We start from the raw sequence: 23,363 nt of genomic DNA on the forward strand, positions 1-23,363 counted from the left end.
CCAATTATTACTCAGAGATAATTTGTAGAGAGCCCTCAAGGTGACCCGTAGGGAGGCTCAGAGTTTAAGGACTCCTTGAGTAGTGAGGGATTTCCTACTCCTTTTCCGGGTTGCTAAGCCAATCGCATAGTAATTCAGCTTTAAAAAAGATTTTATGTTGGGACACCTGGTTGGTACAGTCGGTTAAGCCTGCACTGTTGGTTTCGGGTCAAGTCCTGATCTCAGGGTCCTGAGATCCAGCGGGATGGAGCTCCACCTTTCAGCGCGGACCCTGCTTGAGACTCTCTCTCTCTCCTTCTGCCCCTTCCCCAGCACTATCTCTAAAATAAATAAATAAATCAATCCTTAAAGATTTTGTGGAGAATACTTTCAAAGGTGTAAAAAAAACTAAATTGTTTCTCCTTGTTTCCTCTTAAACCCCTGTTCACTTCCTTGGAAGAACACGGTGCTTCCATGCCACCCAAACTGGACGCAGACACCCAGGGCTATTGATTTTACATCGCAGTCTTTTAAACGCCAATACTGAAAACACTTCTGGGGAATTCGGGGAGTCCGGCCACAAAATCAGCGAAAAGCTCTGTACGAAGAAATAAGCCATGTTCTGTGCGTCCGTGATATTCAAGGCATTGCACTTCCGTGTCACTTGTTACCTTCCAAGGAGACCTGCGAGGCCCGGGAAAGGCAAGAGGCTTCAGGTTTGCGCCTGCAGTAAACAGCAACCCGAGCGGCGCGGGCTGCGCTGGGAGACGGAAGGTTTCTCCCGCCCAGAGCAGGCGGCCAGGTGGCAACGCGCGCCCTGCGCCTCCGCCGCCGTCCCCGGGCCGGCCAATCGGGAGGCGGGCGGGAGGGGGCGCGGCCGGCCGGGCGGGGCGGGTCTCGCTCCTCCGAGGTCGGGAATCCCCGCGCGGGGGGGGCTCCTCTCGCCTCCTGCGGCCATGGAGCGGCTGACCTTGCCTTCCGGCGGCGCCGCGGCCGTGGACGAGTACCTGGAGTACCGGAGGTGAGGCTGCGGCTCGGCGGGGCCCAGAGAACACAGGCCGGCCCCGTTCCCCTCGCCGGAGGAACGCGGGGGGGGCGCGCACAGGGGCCCGGCGCCCGCCCCCCGCGGCTCCCGGAATCTGTTCCCTGGCTGCTGAGGGAGGCTTACTTATCTTAAGTTTCGTCTTTTTGTAATTAAATATTGTAATGACGTGTAGTTCTAATACGTCTCTTCCGAGGCTCTTTAAGAGCTCTCCCACTTCGACCCCTTCCAAGACGGATTATTAACGCTTAGATTTATGCAGAGGTCCAACTGTTTTTTCTAAATGGCCATTGAAGAGTTACACCTGGAGTCCTCGAGCCTTTTAAGAAATAGCAGACGTCGTTTGCATGTTAGTTTGGTAATAGGGTATGTCCTGAACTTCCAAACGTGCTCCCAACCCCGAGGTGCTGGTTTTAGGAGAAAGACAGACTGACTGATGTAGTTTCGGTGGTTCCGGAGAAAATCCTCCCACGGAAGTGGAAACGTAGCTGCCCCTTTGGCTTGAGGGCGCGGCTCGCTGCCCTGGGCCCTGACAAAGGCTGATGCACCTGCGGAGACGTGTTATTTTTTCCGGTCTCCCAAGAAAGGTTTTTGGCAGTTGGGAGATTGGGTGAGTGGGAATTGCTGAAGAGATTATAGTAGGAGGATGTGGGGTTGAGGGCGCCAGGGGTGGCGGGGTCCGGGAGGAGGTGGGGGGCCGGCTTGACCGGGGGAAGGGGGCCGAGGGGGGAAAAGAATGTGTGTATATCCACTGGAAGTGAGACTGCTTCGCCTGGGAAATCCCAGTGGCCTTGAGAGGGACCGCTCTGCTTAAAGGTGGTCGCCCCAAATCACTCGTTGTTAGGGCAAACGGATTCCATCACTGACCTTCACTCCTTCTGATTGTCTCGGTGGTATAATTTTGGGTAACACCTAGAAATGCTTAGTAATTCTGAGCCGACAAGAATGAGGAGCTTGATGGGTCGAGCCTCATCCCCGGGTCAGGTGGGTCCAGGTAAGGCCATGAGTCCTGGGCCTAGAACAGTTTCCACCCAGCGCTCACCGAGGGCTGGGCCGGCTTCTTTAGCCTACAGGTCCCCAAGGCTTTTCCCTGGGAGCAAGTTGCTGGTGTTGATTGATAACTTAGATATTTAGATGTTAGATATGTGGATTGTGGGCCTCCAGCTGTGGTCTCTTGCCTGGTCCAGACAATGTTAGGATCCGGCAGAAAATTATTTTTGCAAACATAAATAACCTGGAACGGTTCACTGTATAAGAGCCTTGCTACTCAAATTGTAGTAATTGTGGACCAGCCGTGTAGGCATCACCTGGGATCTTGTTAGAAATGCACACTCTCAGTCCCACTCCAGACCTATTAACCTGAATCTGCATTCGAACTAGATCCCTTGCAGATCCTGGAACTACTGTAACTCTGAGCTGTACTGGTTTAGCAGTCAAATACAAATGATCTCTATCTGTAAAGACCTGTATTGATCTTTTTTTCCCCAGTACCTATTGATATACTGCATGGTAGCTGTTATAATGTCATACAATGTGAAATGATCCAAAACTTTTCCCAGAATAAAATGCCCTTTGTTTTGTTTTTGTTTTCTTTTTTCTTTTTTTTACTATTGTGTATCTAAATTATTTAAGTAAGGAAGACGGTTGTGATAGTTTCATAGCTCCTCAATTGGTTTTATTTATCTACCTCAGCTAAAGGCTTGAAAGTGTGGAAAAAGGTATGGATTGCACAAAAAATTAAGTAGCATTCTACAAACAACATCTTTCATGACTTTTAAGGGGCAATATTTTCAAGGAGAAATTTCTTAAATTCTGAACAAATTCTTTTACTTGTGTTTCCTTTTTCTCTAGGGAGCCAACTCTTAATTTCTTAAGAAATTAAGAAATAGTGGTGGCTTAATTTTTCCCATAAAACTTTGAAGTCGAAGTTTTGGAATTGAACGATGAGTACTCAAGATAGATGTGGGTTTGAGCTTGTGCAGATCCAAGGGTATTTGTGGGTTTAAACTCCTGGCCAGGGTTGGGTTCGCATTACCCCTGTTGTCTTCTGCGATGATGTTTTTTGTATTATTGTTTTTTGGGGGGAGTACTATTTTTAAAGGAGGAAAATATTAGAATTTTTAGCAGTTTAGACTCTAGCTTTTAAAGAATGAACATGTTTGCTTCAGAATCGGAGGAGAAACCGAGATTGAATTTGTGGTGATTGTCCAATGGTAAACCTGGATCAGTAATGTCAGATGTCATGGGTTCATTGCTTTTTTATTTATCATCCTCTTTTACTTGGGAAGCAAAAGCTTTATTCCTGTTGTGTGTAATTTTGCTATTAACGTAAGCCTAAGGTAAAAAATCAAATCTGAAGCAGCATTTCTTTTGGCTATACAAGTATAGTTTAATTTTAGAGTTTAATATTTTTGACCTGGAAAATAAATATTCAAGGCTTAAGAGAAGTTTTTTGTTGTAGAATTGTCGGTGAGGACGATGGTGGGAAACTTTTTACTCCTGAAGAATATGAAGAATACAAAAAAAAAGTATTACCTATGCGCTTACAGAACAGATTATTTGTGAGTTGGCGATCACCAGCTGGAATGGATTGTAAGCTTGTGGGTCCAGAGACACTGTGTTTTTGTACACATAGGTAAGATATTGCTAAGTTTTCTGGTGATTAGAAAATATAAAACTGTAGCAGAGCGTATCTTCCTTTTATAAAGAACATTTCTTGTGATAATTGAGAAATATTTAAAAGTGGGCTTTTATATAATACCCTAGAAATTGTCTAAAGTGGTTTTTAAAATTTTTTTTGCTATAATTAAAAATTTCTCTTATATCCTATTAGAACTCATTATGGAGTCCATCACTCTAAGCATCTCTTCTCTTGCAGTTGGTAAAAAAGATGGTTGCCCCTGCCGCTTTGCCAGGGGTCTACTTCTCCCATGACTGGATAAGTTAGTAAAAGATGGATCATCAGAATGCAAAATTGCTTTAAGAGTTGCTTGAGTTGACCCACACTGAACAGGTTACCGACCTACAAATAGAAGCATTTCTCCTTCAATTTCCTAATCTCCCTTTGTACTTTAAGAAACATGTGTTGATACCTTTCTTTAAACACACAAAAATACAAGCATACAGCTTTTTATTACAAATGGTCCTTTTCCAAGTAAGGCACACGGAGGAAGGAAAATGCAGGAGGCTCCGGTCACCGATGTGTATTGCCTGTACCCGAGGGTTGCATTTGGCTGTGTTTGTTGTGTTCTACTTTACATTTTACTGCTGTCACAGGTCACAGTTGTAAAGCTCAAAAGGACAAAGCTGCTTCTTGGAAAAATCACTGAACCTATTATGTGTTTTCAGGTAACTTTTTAACTTTCTGTTCCAAACAAAGCATGGAAGGAGAACCGGCCTGTTCTCATAGTTTCTGGGGGCTCTTGCATGAGAGACTCTTTGTATGGTTGCTATTTACATACAGACTTGCCATCTGCCAAAGGTTGTTAAGCAGTTGCTAGGATGAGTAATGTTGTGTATAGATTGACTTGAAACTTATGTATAGATTGACTTGAAACTTATTTAGCAACCCGAGCTGAAAACACTGCGGAGGAATGGAGGATGAGGGTTATGTTGTTATCTTTCAGAGTTCAAGAGGAGTTTGGTACATTTGTGTTGGTTTTATCATTTATTCTTGTACAACTTGAATGCCAGTCTCATATATGTGTAATTGTGTAGCATGGAATTAACCTTCAAAATGAACCCAACCCATCTTCCGTGGAAAAGTTCTTCAGTACTGGTCATTCAGTGAGATCTCTGACTGAACTATTATTTTTTCCCTATTATACATATTATAATTATTATTAAGATAAGTGAAGAATATAGAGAAAAATAGAAAACTCACCCCCCCAAAGCCAGCTGCTATCAATACATTTTACTACATTCATGTATTTTTTTCTTTACATAGTTCATTTCGTTGTTAATGATGTGTGCGTATAAATATTGAACAAGGTTTTAATGACAGAGTCACAGAAATATGTTTCCACGTTGTTATGTAGTAATCACAAATAAGATTTTTTTAAAAGATTTTATTTGTTTATTTGAGAGAGAGAGACAGAGCTAGTGAGAGGGGGGGGGGGAAGAGAGATAGACAGCAAGCGTAAGCTGGGAGGAGAGGGAGGAGCAGGCTTCCTGCTGGGCAGGGAGCCTGATGAAGGGCTCAGTCTTAGGACTCTGGGATCATGACCTGAACCAGAGGCAGACACTCAACCGACTGAACCACCCAGGTGCCCCCACAAATAAGATTTTTAAATATCTGTTCAATATTCTACCTAGTCCGGTGGTGCTCATTGTGTGTTCCCCAGAGCTGTGAGTGAGTCTCAGCATACCACATGGAAGGGCAGGTTAGGGGAAGGACAGACTCTAATTCTGGCTCTTTCCCTTGCTTTAACCAATTCTGCTTTTATCTATTTTATGTATTATGGTTCTGTAAGAGATTTTATTTGCAGGAGGGGTTTCACTGCTAAAATTTTTTTTTTTTTTTAAAGATTTTGTTTATTTATTCGACAGAGATAGAGACAGCCAGCAAGAGAGGGAACACAAGCAGGGGGAGTGGGAGAGGAAGAAAGCAGGCTCATAGCGGAGGAGCCTGATGTGGGGCTCGATCCCATAACGCCGAGATCACGCCCTGAGCCGAAGGCAGACGCTTTAACCGCTGTGCCTCCCAGGCACCCCTCACTGCTAAAAATTTTAAAAACTGTTGTCTACTGATTTACTTATTCATTCCCTTATTAATATGTTGTGTATGTGTGTGTGTATTGCTATTGTAAGTACTGTTGCTGGTACTGTCTTTATGCACACGACTCTTTCTATACACAGAATTATTTTTCTGAGGTGTATCTTTGAACAATGAACTCTGACTTAAAGGATGGTTTTTAAAAAATATTAAATTTGATGATTTTATTTTTATTTTATTGAGGTATAGTTGATATATAATGTTATTTTCAGGTGTGTAACGGTGATTTGACAATTAAATACATTAGGAAATGCTGTATGTGAAATTATACAAACCATGGAAAGGATAGATCTAAGTTTCTTGACACATTAAATGAAAAAGGTTCTTCTGTAACACTCTTGACAGCATTGTGAATTATGTATAGTTTAAAAAAAACATTGGTTCTCTTTGCTAAGTGAAAAATGGTATCTCATTGCTATTTTAACTTGTACTACCTAGATTAATATTAAGAATAATAAATTTAATATTAATTTTGAGTAGAGCAGGAAGTGAGTGGCCTATTTAAGAAAACTACAGTGTTTTAACAAAGAGCTTTGGCTTTAAAAATGCTGACAATTTATTTTGAAGTTAAAAGTTAAATATGTTAAAATAAATTACATTCATATGTTTATTGAACTCATTTCAATTTTAAATAGCAAACCTATGAAAATAAATTTAAGTAATGTTTGATAAAAAGAGTTTTTATAAAGAACTTTTTCCACACTCTCAGGTTGTTCTTCCATATTAAAGAATCTTTAGTGGTATTTTAAGGGAATTATATTTCTTTGTATATTGCTGTGAAAATTCTTCTTAAATAACTAAAAATAAAAATCTAAAAGAATGAAGGTTTTTTTTCCTACAAAGCAATTTGTGGGCCGGCTGACAGAAATACTGTAAGGGAGTTTATTTTCGCCTTACTAACAAGAACAGAAAAATAAGAATACAAAAGAAGAATTTTGCGTTTAACAGAATAGAGATTGTAATTTCCAGCAATCCCTGCATTGTTTTTATTTCTTCCCTTTTCATTTTATTTTTTAGGTATAAACAACATAAAACTGACTTTGAAACGATTCCGCAGCAGCGCCCCATTAGTCTCCCTTGCCAAGTGAGCGGCTGCCCATGCAGGGCTTACCTTTACATCCCTCTGAACGGCGCGCGGCCCGTTCGCTGCAGGTGCAAGCACTTTGCCAATCAGCACAGCGCTGCGCCCGGTTTCCTATGCAATGCCTGTGAGTGACATTATTTTAAACACACCGACAGAATGTTTGTCTTTCTCTATTGAATATTTAATGCGTCTTTGTGCCAGTTTTATTCAGCTGCATAGTCAATATTAAACAACTCAGAAAAGTTTGATGGACAATTACTCTAAAATGTTATTTTATGGAATAACTTTGAGTTATTTGTATGTTTTGCAATCATAAGCCCTAATCTCATGGAATTCAAATAAGTTAAATGATAGTTACAGATTTTAAAGAATACCTAGATGTGATTTGATTTAAATTTTAGTTTATTTATTTTTTAAATAGGGTCTGTGCCCAACAGGGGGCTGGAACTCACAACCTTGAGATTTAGAGTTGTGTGCGCTACTGAGGGAGCCAGCCAGGTGCCCCAGATTTAAATTTTTGAATGGGAATTTTATCAACTGAATTCTTTGGAGAGGTTAAAAAAGGATCTCATAAGTCGAAAAAAAATTTTATAATTTGCTCGTAGGTTATGTATGTTATTGCCTAAAACATAGGCTGATGGGACAAGCAAAAGGTGACATAACAATTTTAACACTTTCTATGTGACAGCACCCTTACCTCAATACCTGTACCCAAATCCCAGCCCCCATCCTATATTCCCTTTCACTTGACCGTCCTTTTAAAAATCCCTTGACATAGGTAGGACGTTAGTTCAGTATTTTCTTCAGGAGATAGTTATTCTAATTTTCATAGTAGTTGGAATTGAAATATGTTATAAAATATTTTTAATGACAGTGACAGGAATAAATGTATTTCATTGGTTTAGTGTGGAAGTAGTTGGATAAAACTTATTTATTATGTGCCTTGGTTCCCAGACACATTTTTTTAGAAGTGTGAGTGTAAAATTTTGTTAATGGTGTATTCTGGTCTCCACTTCAGTTTTTTTTTTTTTAATATATAACACTTTTATTAAGATAGAATTCACATACCGTAGAACTTACCCATTCCAAGGGTTCAGTTTAGTGGTTTTTAATATACTCATAGAATTGTACAGCCATCACCACAATTTTAGAACATTTTCATCATGCCCGAAAGAAACTCCATATCCATTAGTAGTCATTCCTTATTCCTTCTTCCCCCCCCAGCCCTAGGTAACCAATAATTACTTCCTATCTATATGGACTTGCCTATTCTAGACATTTCATATAAATGGAATCATAGAATATGTAACCTTTTGTAACTGGCTTCTTTCACTGTGCATAATGTTTGTTTATGAGTCCTTCATGTTGTAGCATGTATCAGTACTTCTTTGCTCTTTATTGTTAAACAATATTCCATTGTGTCCTTTCTGTGTCGTGGGTTGGCTTTTCTATAAGGCTTTTATGGGGCATTAATCCACAGGGAGGCCTCCACTTTATCTCTTCACCTGGTCCTACCACTGGGCTGCCCACACCTGCTTTTAACTCCATATTTGAGGAGAGGGCCTACATTTCCTGGCTTTCCAGCCTTAACCCAATTTCTTTCAGTCCTTGTTGGTTTTTCCAATACTTTTTTCCTGGTACATACCTTACCTTACCTTCACTTACCTTACACTTCAGCATCTTCTAGAAGTAAGAGCAGTGGCTGGGAGGGAGTTCAGGGCCTGGAGGCTAGAGTTTTAGAGGCCAGAGGACAGCATATAAGGAGGGGAGGGATCCAGATTCAGGTGATTGTGGCCAAGCTGAGCATTTTTAGGGCAGACAGCTTAGTGCCTATATTTAAAGACCTTTAACTCCCTTTACATCTTGATTCAGGTTCCCAGTGTTCAGGATTCCATAGTTGCTTCACTTGTGCTTGTGGTCAGCCTGCATATGCTCATGACACAGTCGTGGAAACTAAGCAAGAGAGACTGGCTCAGGGAAAGCCCGTGGGACAGGATGTTCCCTGTGCAGCAATGGGAGGCTTAACAGGCTTCAGCTCACTGGCGGAAGGCTACATGCGATTAGATGACAGTGGGATTGGTAAGTGATGATATATGCAATGTGAGCTTGTCATACTGTTTTTATGTGTGCTGATGATAGTGAAATCCTATATTTGTTTCACACTATATATTCTTTAGTTTTTTCCAGAAAACATTCTCTCATTTGATTTTTATTTTTTTATAAAGGTTTCATTGCCACTATACAATATATGGTCATTATAGAAAACATAAGGAAAAAGGCATTCCTTCCCCAATACTGGCACGCAAATCCCAACCCACAACCTTGTAGTTTGTAATAACTGAGTATTTCTTTTATTTGATATGGTACCCTTTACCTGTTGCCCTATTGTATGTAATTTTTTTTGCCATTATAGCCATCTCATTTTAGAAACAGGCTTATGTCTGTGTGTGCACATGTATACGTGTTATCACATTTATAATAATGTATGCACACACTGCCTGCATACATGAAAGTTTTAAGTAATATAGGAAAAAGTTCCGTTGGATGTATCTTGAACTATTGAAGGTAGCTGGATTCTTTTTTTTTTTTTTTTTCTTTTTGGGTTCTTCTGAAGTTGAATAGGATTGGGGAAAAGAATATGGTTCCTATCCACTTTAAATACTTCTGTGTGTATGTATTTTTTTGTATTCGATTTTTTCAGTACAAAAATTACATACATATAAATGAATATTTTCTTGTAAAAGATTCAAACAATAGAAATGAAGTATTGTAAGGCCCCTTGAACACTTCTCTTTACCCCAGATTCTTTCCCAGAGGGTAATTTGCTGTCATCAATTGATGATTTATTTTTCTTTTTTAGCTTATATTTGTATAGCTTTTAATTTGGAAAAAATTTGAAGTCCTCTCATACCAGATCAGAACACACAAATCTATTTAGTTCTTTTAACCCCCTGCATAATATTCCACGCTGTCAATTTATCAGGTTTTCTGAGCTATTCTGTCAGTTTTTCTAAACCTTGTTCATGGCATTTAGATCGCTTCCATTTTTTTTTTTTTTTTTTTGCCTTTACAACTAGTCCTGCCAAAAACATCCTTGAACTTGCTTCCTTATATGCTACAGAAATCTGACCCTAAGGTAGATACAGAGAAGTAGAATTGTTGGGTTGAAGTGTGTGAAATTTTGTTAATACATTCTGTCATAATTGCCTTCCAAAAATGCTGTACTTGTTCATACTTCCTGTAGATTTTTTAGCTTCCCTGTTTCTCACATTTATGCTGATCGTTGATATAGTCAAACCCAATTTTTTTTCAGTTTGACCTGTGAAAACGTTATTGTTTCAGTCTGATTTCCCTGGTTATTAGTGAGATGAGAGTCTTCTCGTATTTATTGGCTGTTTTACTTTCGGTGACTTGTCTGTTATAGACTTTATTCACTTTCATGTTTTTGTCTTTTCTCATTTATTTATAGGAGATCTTATATATTCTGCATACTAATCTTTTGTCATTTATTTTGCAGATATTTTCTTCCAATCTGTCCTTTTGTCTTGTTTTATAAAAAATTTTTATACAGTTTTTTTTAATTTTGGAGGCAATTTTATGATTATATTCACCTTCATTTCACTTTAATACTTTGTTTTTGTTTTTATGTTTAGCTTTTTCATGAATTTGGAATACATTTTTTGTGAAGTGTGAGGTATATATAACTTCAGTTTTTGTCCAAATTGATAGCAAGTCATCCAAACACCATTCTTTCCCAGATAATTGGAAGCTTTACCTTTCTCATATTCTGTGATACTCACTATTTTGTGGCATTGGCTTGTTTGTGCCAATATTCCTTTTTTTTTAAATTTTTATTTATTTATTTTTTAAAGATTTTATTTATTTATTCGACAGAGATAGAGACAGCCAGCGAGAGAGGGAACACAAGTAGGGGGAGTGGGAGAGGAAGAAGCAGGCTCATAGCCGAGGACCCTGATGTGGGGCTCAATCCCATAACGCCGGGATCACGCCCTGAGCTGAAGGCAGATGCTTAACCGCTGTGCCACCCAGACCCCAATATTATTTATTTTTAATTGTTATTCTTCGTAGTGTGTTTTGATATTTGGTATGGTTTACCTTCTGTGACTGTCTGTTATATACTTTGCTCACTTTTATGTTTTTATCTTTTCTCATTTTATTTGTAGGAGGTCTTATATATTCTGTACACTAATCTTTTGCTAAATGCCTCCTGTTTGTGGGGTTCTTTTTTTTTTTCCAAGATTCCCCTGGTATATCTATGTATTTTCTCTTCTAGGTTATTTTACAACTAGCTTGTTAAATCCCATAAATAGATCATTTTTCAATTTTAATGGGTGCATGATTGTGTTAAGATCATGGAACAGTTACAGAAAATCCAGTTCCCAATGGCAAAAAATAATGATTATAATGATGTTGATGATGATTGCAGCTTTGTGCTTCCACGAGTCTTTCCAGCCTCTTTACATCTGTTAACTCATTTAGTCCTCACAGTAACTGAGTTAGGTGCTATTTCTCCTCTTATTTTACAGATAAGGAAACTCAGCACAGAGAAGTACAATATCTCGTTCTTTGTTATTCAGCTAGTAAGTGATAGGGTTGGGCTCAGTCCTGAAATTGTCCCGGGCCAATTGGTCTGCCTCGTTGTCTATTTCTGTGCAACTACCATGGTGTTTTCAATACTACAACTTTATAATAAATTAATAATTATGACTTCGTTTCGTTGCTTAAGAATTTTCCTGACTTAGTCTTACTCTCTATTTTTTTCAGAACTTTGGCATTATTTTTTGACAACATTCTATTATTACCAAACCTTCTATTTTTATAAAAACATTCTCTTATTTAGTTGATACCACATTGAATGTATAGATTAATGTAGGAAGAATTGATATTTTAAAATGTTAAGTCTCTGCTTTTGTCTTCTGTGTAGCTTAGTGGAATTCTGAAGCTATCTTCATGAAAGTCCTCAATCCATTTCTTAATTTTCTTAATTTTTTTCCGGGTATTTCATTTTTCTTAATTTTCTTAATTTGTGTGTATTTCATTTTTTATAGCTATCATCCATAGGGTTTTTTCCTTTTATATTTTCTAGCTGATTATTATTTGTTTATAAAAACTAATGTTTTATGTTGCTCTTGTTACCAGTCATTTATTTCTTAATCTTAGAGTTTAAAATAAATGTTTGGTTGATGTTGTAAATTGTGGTATTTTTGCCTTTTCCAGTATTTCTGGCTCTTACTCTTGACTAATTACAAGGGCTCGTACTTACAGAACAGTGCTAAGTAACAGTGGGAATAGCTCGCATCTTTGCCTCCTAGTGCCTTCTAGTATTTTACCACTTTATAACATAAAGAGAGAAAACCTCCCTCTTTTGGACCCTGAGGGAAGGTGGGGTGAGGAAAGGTGAGCATGAGGAGAGGAAACAAGATGTCTTTGTCTTGATTTCAGATATAGGGGAGCCTGGGGCCGAGGGACATCTGCTCTACTAGCCATGTAGAGTCCTGGACAAAGATGACAATTTGCTGATTTGGTTCCTTTATGATGCAGAAGGAGTCCATAATGCCCAGCTGCTAGTGGGTGGGTTGGAAGGCAACTGAGCGGTAAGGCAGTAGACCTGCCATGACATTTGTCATAGCAAGGGGATCCCGAGCAGAGCTAGAAGTGGGTCCTCTGAGCTCTGGGGGATTCAGTAGCAGAAGTGGCAGGCATCGAGGGGTCTGTACTTCCAGTGAGAGCAAGTGTAAGGCCAAACTGTGAGATGAAATCACCACTTACCAGCCTTGAGCATTTGAGAGCAGTGATGCATGCAGCAACCAGAGGACAGCACAAGGACCTCAGTGGACCTGAGCTCCTTCTCTTATATTCCCTACAGCCCCAGGAGAGAGGAGCTGGGAAGGAGTGGGCAGGAAGCTGAAAGAATGAGCAATTGTCCCACACTGTTTATGTTATAAGAAAGGACTCATTTTAAAAACCAAATAAGATTAAAAGCTTATTTCCTTCCTCTATCCGCTGTATGGGAGAGGGATGTAGGAGAGGGGGTGGTTTGTGAAGAAGATAGAGCACTTAGAAATTTTCTCTGCAGCTTCCTTCCTTTTGGTCCAAAAGTCAATGTATTTAGCAGCTGGTCTTTGTAACTTTGTGGTGTGGGGATGTGGATGTTTCCTCATTTCATTGAATTTTTCATACTTTGTTTTGAGATGGTTTCCCAGTGAGGAACAGAGTAAAAATACAGTTATTCTGCCCTATTCAAATACAGGTTCTTTGTCATGAATGTCTTGCTTTTGATAATGTTTTTGTGACTATATTAAGGTTTTGTACCTCTTTGTCATAGTTACATTCATGTGTAATTTTTTTTTCTGTGAAAAAAGATCTCTGAGAAACACAAACATACTTTTTACCTAATTCTCTTTACTTTATATGACAGATAAAAATCTAAATAAAAATTTCTTTTTTATAGAAAGTTTTTTTCTAATTTCTGCTGAGGTTCTAATTTATTTTGCATTAAAATAGCTGTTTTGTATCCTAACAAATGGAGATTTAATTTTCATTCTTCATATATTTTTTTCTTAGGTGCACCTTCAGTTGAATTTTTAGACTCTCCAGTTACAGCCATGGACCACCCATTTCTAAAAGCATTTCAGGCATCATCTAGTTCTTCTCCAGAAACACTGACAGATGGTAATGAAATTAAACTGACAAATATTTTTGGATGTAGTAAATAAGAATGTAGATTGATTCATTTTTCTAGATTTTTTTCCTCATTATTACCACAATTTGGTTATCCTTTTATTTTTATATTGGCCTTGTACTGAGAAAAAGCAAGAAACATCTTTTTTTTTTAAATTGATAAATCTGAGTATTATGAGGATTCTAATAACACAATAATTTAAATTTTTAAAACCTTACACGTTATTGCTTTGATGGCTGAATAAGAGAGTCCTCTAGTGGCTCTCCCAAGCAGGATGTAATCTGGTGATAAGTATAGGTTAGCAAGGTTTTGTCATTTATAAATTTTACATATACTTATAAATTATAAATATGCATTATACATATATATGAATTATATTCATTTTTAAGCACTAGTATTCTATTTCCTGTATTAAAACAAGAAAAAAACATTGAAGAAGGATTTTTTATGATGCATTAGGCATTTAATATTTACAAATATTCTTAAATGAGAATTTTCTTTTTATTTGTATTTTCATACAACCTTTTCACGTACCCTGACTTTCTCCACAAGGGATTTTAGGGCTGCTTACACAAACAACACTCAACAAAGTAATGTTCAAATATAGATAGAAGAAATCAAAACCAAGAAAAAGGACACAGTTGTGTCAACTTTCAAGGTGGTTGTAATTGCTGCTCACGTAATTAAGCTTCAGTTTTGACCGAGTGTAGTGGCAGCCAAGGCACAGAGGAAGGTGATCAGTTAAACACTTTTCATTATTAGGAAGATACTCATCGTATTATTACGGGTTCCTCAGTGCTAATGAAAGTTATACCAGTGCTGGATTTTAAAGATGTCTCTATAGTTCGACACTCAATGATGCAGTGACCCAAGGTCCTTAAGAACTTTTTTTCAGAAGACGCAGGCGCAGTGGTCTGCCCGCGGGCCTGAGAAACCGGTTACCCAGGCCTTCTCGGTATGGGGGAGGGGACGGAGACGGAGAAGGTTCCCTGTCCCAAGGCTCAGGGTGTAGATCTTTCAAGATCGTGGTGATGAAGTCTGAGGCTGGCAGGACTTTTTTCACCTGCTTCCGTCCGGCCAGACATTTGCTCTCTCTCGTCACCGTCCTGGTGCTGGACTATTTCGTGTGGGTTGTCTTCTGGCCTCAGAGTATCCCTTGTCAGAGCATTGGGCCCTGGGGCCTCTTCCCTCAGGACCTGGTGGACCATCATCACACCGTCCTACATGGTGGCCACTGGCTTGTGTGGTTAACTCACGCCGGAGAGTCCTTGTAAACACGATTTTGTGCAAGTCTAAAGGCATCAGGGATGGTCGGGCTCAACTGCTCTGGTTCCTACAAACTTTCCCCTTTGGGATAACATCTCTCTCCATCTCGATCGCTTACAGACCAAAAGGCCAAAAACACAATTAAAGAAGATATCCAAAACTTTCTCTGTGCTTTTGACATTCAACTTCAGTGTTTTAGTGGCGGGAGGGGGCTGCTGGGGGCTGCTGAGTTTACTTGATCTTTCTACTTTCCAGAAATTGAAGACCCTCTAGTTATTCATTATTCTTTTATACGCTCTGGTTGAGCTTGACTAGATAATAGGAAAGGATATGAGCTTCCCAATTCTGCAGACTAACCTACGTGGCCGAGGGCTTCCAGCTCCCATCTCGAGGTCCTTGGCAGTGTTGGTACTCTTCCTATCATCCGGATTAAGCTGCGTACTAAAACTGCTTGTTGGTATAACTTCGCTCTCACCTTCTGACTAAGACACCATACCCTTACCACCCCATCTTAGCTCTCCTTTCCCCCAATTTTTTCCACCTTTCTGGAAACCAAGACAGAGTGACATTTCCACAGCACATCAATTCCACATACACTAGGCACCTGTGAGACAGGATCTTATCCTCTCAAACTTCCGTTTCTCACACCATGAAGAAAGATAAGGAAGATGAGCAAGCGCCTGGAATGGGCCAGGCCGAGCAGTAACCTAGAGGCACAGAGGACATGCTGAGTACCAAGAGGAGAGATGGAGGAATGCCTTCCCTGATGGTGCCAGCCAGAAGCCGTCCTTCCCTCCGCGCGGCCCNTGCATGGCCTGGAGGACACGGCACTCCGTGGTGTGCAGGGGTCTGGTGGCCACAGCTAGATGGCTCCTTTCGGTCAGGGTCACATCTTAGCTTGACTGTTTTTCAGCACCTGTCCCCTTGCCTTGCACACAGGTGTTCTGTGTTTTCTGAACCATGGACGGAAACTCTGAATTAACTTTCCACTTGTTCAGTATCATTCCAGTTGTTATCTGAAAACTGCAGAACCCACTCAGTGTAGTCTCTTCTCAAAGAAAAGCACAGGACTGCCCTTGACTGGTGGTGCCCCCTTTCTGTGGGTCCCCCGGGAGGAAACCTGTATCTTTTTCACACTTGCCTATTCTTAGTCGCTTTCTCCAGACTCTGTAACGTCTCCCTCCAGCTCCAGCGTACTCAAACACAGACCACAGACGTTCCTGAGCTAGGGAGTCTAACTGGAAGCTAGTTACTACCTCTCCCACCCACCTGGTTAGGCCTTTTTACTACGGACTAGTCAGGGCGGGAGGGTCACTGACTCTGTCCCCCGACCTTGGCAGAATGACTATTACCTAGTAGCCATTAGGGTTCCTTTCCTGGAGGACCACCTTCCTGTTCTCTAGGGACTAGACCTGATTTTCCTTCTATGAGACAATAGGGAATATTCTCTGTTTTAAGCAAACATCTATGAGAGATAACTCCTCCCCCCAAAAAGAGGCCCCAAGTAAAAGTACAACCCTGAAAGATTCTGGACTATGAGCTGTTTCTGGTGGAAATCACTTTCTACAACTAAATCTCAGTTTTTCCTGTTTATCTTGTGATGAAGAGGTTGCCTTTTAGCAAGGAAAAAGATTTTTATTTTTTATTTATTTATTTATTTTTTAAGATTTTATTTATTTATTCGACAGAGATAGAGACAGCCAGCGAGAGAGGGAACACAAGCAGGGGGAGTGGGAGAGGAAGAAGCAGGCTCATAGCGGAAGAGCCTGATGTGGGGCTCGATCCCACAGCGCCGGGATCACGCCCTGAGCCAAAGGCAGACGCTTAACCGCTGTGCCACCCAGGCGCCCCGGAAAAAGATTTTTAATCATAGAGTTAAACATCATGGAAATCCAACCCAAATTTTTTTAAAAGCATGGTCCTCTCAAAAGAGAAATAGTAATGGCAGTAATATTAACAGTGACTGCAACAATATGGCAGATTATTGAATGAAATGGATTAACTTGAATAAATGCTATAAATTGTCTTCTCTATTAAAAAAAAGGAACTTTTTTTTTTAAAGCAAATGCAGCCTGTGGTTGCTCATTTCTGATAGTCACTTTGATGAAAGTGGTAAAATACCATTTTACCAGATAAATGGTAACATACCATTAAAACGCAACTCAGTGAAGGTGATTCTACAAGCAACTTAGCTCACGATCCAGCATGATTCACAAAAAGAACCAGAGTTTTGAGATGAATGGATAGACAACACATATTCTAAGTATTTTTTTCTTATTTTTCTCAACAAGGCTTTTGTTAGATAGTTGACAGAGTGTGGTTATACTCTGTGGTGATTGTCTGGAGTTACATGATTTTTGTGTTGCTGGTTGAGGGTGAATTTATATGCTTTAAAAACTAGAACATGTGTTCAGTATTCTGTTTTGGATATGAAGGCACCCAACAAACACATTCACCTGAAATGAAGGTGAACTTTTCCATGGAACTGGGCTCTTAGTGCACCTACAAAGAATACTTGGTTTTCTTTCCTGAATCAATTTTAAATTCCTTTCACAACTCAAACTAAACAGTTTTAAAAAAGTGAATACCATGGAAAATGGCTAAAATAATTTTAGTTTTGAAAAATTTCAAAGCAGGTAGTATTTTGGAGGTGCTGTAACGAAATACCATAGACTGAGTAGCTTATACACAACAGAAATTCATCCCTCACAGTTCTGGAGGCTGGAAGTCCAAGATCAGGGCGCCAGCATGGTTGGGTTCTGGTGAAGGCCCTCTTCCTAATCCACAGCCGGCCCCTTCTCATTATGTCCTCATAGAGTGGAAGAGTTGAGGGATCTTTGTGGGGTCTCTTTTATAAGAGCACGAAGACCATTCATGAGGACTCCACCCTCATAACCTAAGCGCCTCCCAAAGACCCCACCTCCTAACACCATCATATTGGGCATTGGGATTTCAACATATGAATTTGAGGGGAACACAAACATTCAGACCATGGCACAAATCTTCTGTAATTACTTTTGTGCATTATCTGTTATGGTGTTACACGAATTTCTAGTTTTGCTATAAAATTTAAAATGTAGTTGGACAAAGCTAAGTTTGCTCTTGTGTGAAATAGCTATATGTTGTTATTTAATACCAACCAGTTGCACATTAGGAAAATGTTTGCCAAAAAAATTACTTTGTCTTGCAGCGCTCTGCTTTCTAAAGAATTAGGTAGGGGTGCCTGGGTGGCTCAGTCAGTTAAGCCTCTGACTCTTGATTTTTGGCTCAGGTCATGATCTCAGGGTCCTGGGATCGAGGCCCTTGTCAGGCTCCATGCTCAGTGCAGAATTTGCTTGAGATTCTCTCTCTTCCTGTCCCTTTGCCCCTTCCTCCCTCTAAAAAAAAAAAAAAAATTAGGTAGTAGGATCAACTACCATTTAGACCATTCTGGTTTGAAAAATAAAAAAAAAATTAATCACCAGTAAGAGGAAAGTTTTCTTTCTGTTTTTTTCTAATTTCAGCAGAATTTATGATTCCATAAATATATTACTTAGAATTTTTTTTCCATATTAGTAGGTACAAGTAGTCAAGTTTCTTCCTTAAAGAGACCTGAAGAGGATGATATGGCTTTCTTTGAAAGACGATACCAAGAAAGGGTAAGTCTGTGGTGGATACCTGCTTATATTAAGCATGTAACTTGTGACAAAGACACAGTAGAATTACATATTGATTGTGATCATCATTAAAAATAATAAATAATAATAATAATAATAATTAATAAATAAATAATACATAATTAAAAATAATAAATAAAAAATTAAAAATAATAAATAGTCTTTACTTATAGCTGGTGTTAGACCTTGAGACATATTTAGAATGATTCAGAGAGAAATAGGATGAATGAATAATATGATATACAGTAGTTAATTTATGAAGGTCATAAAGATTGACTAATAATATAAACATCAGCTATCAGCAGATTTGTAAATTATATGTACTTTGAATTCTTTTTTTAAAAAAGATTTATTTATTTATTTTAGAGAGAAAGAGTGCGTGCACACACAAGTTGGGGGAGGGGCAGAAGGACAGGGAGAGAATCTCAAACAGAGGCCCCGGTGAGTGAGGAGCCCAACGTGGGGCTAGATTTCAAGACCTCAAGATCATGACCCCAGCCGAAATCAAGAGTTGGACACTCAACTGACTGAGCCACCTAGGTGCCCCTGTATCTTGAATTCTTAATATGTAATATTTCTTCTCAGTGCATTTAGGGTATATCTAAACTCAAGTTAAAATTACCCACTAGCCTTTAAGAAACTGAACACTAAATATAAATGTATTTAAGGAATTCCCAGAGCTCAACGACTATATTATTGACGTGTTCCCAGCTTCCAGTAATGATAATTTGCATCAGTTCTCTACCACACTATAAACTCCTAGGGGATAAACAGTATTTTATTCTTCTTTATATTTTCCCCAGAACAAACTATAGTGCCTTGTACATAAAAAGTTTTCAATAAATATTTATGGAGACTTGAAAAAGGAAACATATATTAATTGATATTCACTCTCATACATGTCATATAGTTAGACATTTGATGTTTTTCATGGCAGTGTTCGTATTTGAGAGTTTTGTTTTTGTTTGTTGCCAGATGAAAGTATGTTGGTTTGATGAGGTGTGGGGGGATGGTATCCAGCCCCACGGTACATTCCCAAAGTGTTTTCCTTAGGATTATTTTATAGTTGTTATGTGGGTGTTTATTATCTCTCCAGCTAGGTAATAAGTGCCAGGAAAGTAAAGACACTCTTGTCACTTCTTGTTGTAGCTTGTTGAGTAACCGAAGGTGTGGACAAAGGAGACCATTAAATGAATTCACCTTCCAAGGGGACAAGAAGGGAGTAGGGGACAGAGAGCTCAGCTTGGTTTTCCTGATGAAGAATTTTGAAGTAGACGGGGAGAGTCCTGGATATGATTTAAGGCAGAGCTAGAAATAGAACTCCTTGCTGTGATGAAAATGTTCTATACCTGTATTGCAGCTCTTCGTCATGTGTGGCTAGAGAAGTCTGGTTTCAACCAAAGTAAAACTTAAAATTATTTTCCTCAGTCACACCAGCCACATTTCAAGAGCTCAGCAGGCCACATGTGGCTAGTGGCTACCTTACTGGAGAGCTCTCATCTAAGAGAAAGAGGAAGTAGTAGGATCTCAGGGGAGGAAGATGAAATGGCCAGAGTGAGGAAAAAGAAGGCTCTTTTTACAGCATCATTACGGCTAGACTTTTAATCACATTGATCTCCATTCCTGGAAAAAATGAGTTCACACTGAATTTTAGTTTTTCCTTCATAGGCTTATGAGGGACAGGGTTCTAGAACTCCTTCCTTCCCTCCTCCAGAAGCCTGGGTTGTGCTGACTGCCTTGAAAACATGCCAGTGGTATTTGCTTGTGGGAAGATAATGGGGGGAGTGATTGTTTTAGAGGATATACCTGGCCAATCCAGACTGCTTATTATAAATAGAGCTAGAGTTTATGGATTTACAAGATGTCGTTTATAACTCTCCAGCTTGTGTGACTTACGGATTTATGAGACACAGCTTGTAAACTTGCCAGCCTGTGTGATTAATGGCGTATAAAAACTAAGAAGCTCAAACCTAAACAACTTCCTCTGAGCTCACTGTACTATATGCGTTGTGAGTACTTGAGTTTTACTCCAAAAAACCAAGATATGCACTGTTGAGGGAAAAGGGATGATTAGGAAGCTTAATCTGATGGGTCACGGCCCCTTTAGAGAGCAATGCGATGTCTGTATCTGATTTTGCTTGTATCTGGGTACAGTGGTTACATTTAGTGTGGAGAAGAATCATAAGTGTGAGTTGGCTTTGATAATTGAAGCCCTTGTGGTAACATAGTTTACTAATTACTTTTAGGTATTATTAAAGGATTGCTTCATTTTGTCTTTTATATATTAGGTCAAGTTATTTTCTTCCTTGTGTGACCGTTGGTCTTTTATCTCTAAGAAAGGAGAATTTTATTAAGGAAACAATTATCAAGTGTGAACTAGGTGAGAGGTGCTATTGCTGTGAGTGCCAGGAGATTGAAAAAGAAACAAAGGAACAGGTGGAGGTATCTTTGCTTTTCAGACACTAGATTAGATGGATGTATTTGCTAAGTACTATTTCAACTGAGGAAGCCCTGCTTTGGCTTTGTTTGGTTGCTTAGCATCTTGTCTCTTTTTTGATGTCACTATAAATATAACACTTGGCCCTAAATGAGAGAGGAAAAGGGACTAGCATTTGGTGATTGCTTATTAAGTACCTGGATTATATATATATGATCTCATTTATACTTTTAGAATAACCCTGAGAAGTACATATTACTGTGACTTTTTTTTTTTTTTTACAAATGAGAAAACTGTTGGTGGTTAAAAAACTTTCCTCCAATAGTTAATAAATGGTAGGGTTAAGATTCAAATACTCTTCCATGTGACTTCAAAGCCTATAACCATTGCCTAAGTATAGGTTATTCCTTTGGGGGTCCTTCAGATGACCTGTTGACTAATATAGTATACAAGAGTGATATGAATGTATGGTTTTTGAGTGAGCTACCCAACCAATTCAGAGGAGAGAGAGGGGAAAAAGTGGGGATGAGACAGGTGAGATATATAAATTTTATTATTGGGAAATTGTTATTTACAATTTGAGGAGATTGGGTAGACTGGTTTTACCAAGTTGCCTCTGGTTTCTTGATATTATTCCTATCACCTTAGAAGGTAAGAGGCCCTCCACCTACCATGCCCCATACTTTCTGTCCCTTTCTCTTACACAGAGAGGGCAGTGGGTGCTGCCTCTGGGAATTGTAAGAGGCAAGTAGGCTTTGTGTTCTCTGGGGTCTTTTTTTTCCCGTAGAAAGGCTTTAAATGTTTCTAAAGGTCAGAAGGCCACAACTTAGGGTATGTAAGCTGCTTCTTTGCTTCAGTTACACTAGAGGATAACCTTCAGGGAGGTAATTGGGGAAATGTAAAAACCAGAATTCTAGGAAATTATCCTTAAAGCAGCCCATGTTCCAGAGATAATCCAGCTGTATTAGGTGTGTTCTTCAGGGAATGTGCATAGAGTGGAAGTAAGATTAGGTATTTAAGCTTTTATAAAACAATTTTTTTAGTGGCAGTTAGAGTTAACTTATTTTCTCCAAAGCAATATTCACTGTACGTTATTTTTATTAAACTGCTTCTGCAAAGTTGAAATCATAGCATGTTTTAAAAATGCAATTAGGTCCCTTTGTTAGATTTTGGCTTTAGAATTTAGCAGCATAATCACTGCTAAATAACTGAATGAAATGGCTGTGATAAATGAATCCAAATAAGGTGTGTACAACCTTTTTGTCTTTAGAGTGTTTTACAAATTATTTTATCAAAACATATTTTAACTTTACAGATAAAAATGGAAAAGGCTGCTAAGCAGAAAGGAAAAGCACCATTGCCATCAAGTACAAAACCTTCATGAAGACTACTGGGAAAATTAAAACCATCATTCAAATAGGTCTTGTTTGTGTTTATTTAAATATAATAATACAGTTTATTTTCTCTCAAATTATTTACTTCTTTTACTAAGTAAAAATGTCATTTTGGTTGTTTCCTTAACTTATTTAAACAAGTGAAAATACTTTATATTACTTTTTTCAAAATTCATGATTTAATATTTTGTATATACTTTTTATCTCTCCTAACAAATGAGGTTATTTTCATATTAGTCAAAACCTGAAAATACAGTAACTGTTTTCAGTCTGTCACAATTTAACTTTTTGAGGCTATTTAAAAAAATTAAGTATGTTATTTTGGGTTTTGAACAAATATATACGAAGCACTCTTTAAAAATATAGTTAAAATCCCTATTTTTTAGTTTTCAAACTTCATAATCTTGATTTATGTTTTTAAATAAAAAACTTTATTTAAAAATATATAATCGTTTTCTAGTGGTGTCTGGTGATTTTTAAGTTGCTTTGTTGATTATTCATTGTATGTAACTTTATTGAACTTGTGTGCCACTTCAAATCCTCTTGGCCCCACCTCTTACTCCAGGACTCCTGTGAAACACTTCCAGGCAGGCTTCTGACAGCTGCTCATGAAAGCCATTTGATGGTATTTCATCTTGAGAAAATTTCGCGATTCCCTTGCTTTTTTCTTCAGGGATCCTCTGACAGTGTGGCTTGGGATTGCCTACTGGAGCCCCTCTGCATCATAGATGTATGAAAGATATGGGGGAGTTAATGACCTTGGGATCACCCTTGACTTATGGATAAATGTTTTCTCTTCCATCTGCTGGGAAGAGAATTCTGAGATGCCTTTCATAAGCTTCCTCAGAAAATACTGTGGGATTGAGTACCAGTCACCCATAGCAGTGACCAACTCTGTAATACATTCTTACTTTAGCTTTCTCTAACTTCTCCCTTTCTTTTTTTTTTAATTCTTTTTTTTTTTTTAAGATTTTATTTATTTATTTGACAGAGACAGACAGCGAGAGAGGGAACACAAGCAAGGGGGG

General features: G+C 38.8%; 1 protein-coding gene across 4 annotated transcripts; it reads left to right on the forward strand.

The window, feature by feature from the left end:
• Positions 1-874: 874 nt before the first annotated feature.
• On the forward strand, positions 875-22,684 carry FAM221A (family with sequence similarity 221 member A). 4 transcript variants are annotated; one of them, XM_034669254.1, is made up of 7 exons: positions 875-1,000; positions 3,483-3,656; positions 6,813-7,003; positions 8,752-8,958; positions 13,465-13,572; positions 18,404-18,486; positions 22,257-22,681. In XM_034669254.1, exons 1-7 carry the CDS (start codon positions 936-938, stop codon positions 22,323-22,325), a joined length of 897 nt encoding a protein of 298 aa, XP_034525145.1. In that variant the 5' UTR covers positions 875-935; the 3' UTR covers positions 22,326-22,681. The 4 variants fall into 4 exon arrangements, with proteins under 4 accessions (XP_034525145.1, XP_019665927.1, XP_011236008.1 ...); XM_019810368.2 differs by lacking the exon at positions 875-1,000 and adding an exon at positions 1,528-1,631 and having other exon boundaries at positions 18,407-18,486; positions 22,257-22,684; XM_011237706.3 differs by lacking the exon at positions 875-1,000 and adding an exon at positions 1,529-1,631 and having other exon boundaries at positions 22,257-22,682.
• The last annotated feature ends 679 nt before the right edge of the window (positions 22,685-23,363 follow it).

Source organism: Ailuropoda melanoleuca, chromosome 1 (assembly GCF_002007445.2).
Source record: "Ailuropoda melanoleuca isolate Jingjing chromosome 1, ASM200744v2, whole genome shotgun sequence".
Classification (NCBI taxonomy): Eukaryota; Metazoa; Chordata; class Mammalia; order Carnivora; family Ursidae; genus Ailuropoda; species Ailuropoda melanoleuca.

Excerpts from the sequence above, each read along its gene's own strand:
- FAM221A (XM_011237706.3), top strand. The coding sequence starts at position 1,564 with ATGCACCTGCGGAGACGTGTTATTTTTTCCGGTCTCCCAAGAAAGGTT. Across the intron at positions 7,004-8,751 it reads CGGTTTCCTATGCAATGCCT|GTTCCCAGTGTTCAGGATTC; the intron begins GTGAGTGACATT and ends ATCTTGATTCAG. Across the intron at positions 8,959-13,464 it reads ATTAGATGACAGTGGGATTG|GTGCACCTTCAGTTGAATTT; the intron begins GTAAGTGATGAT and ends TTTTTTTCTTAG.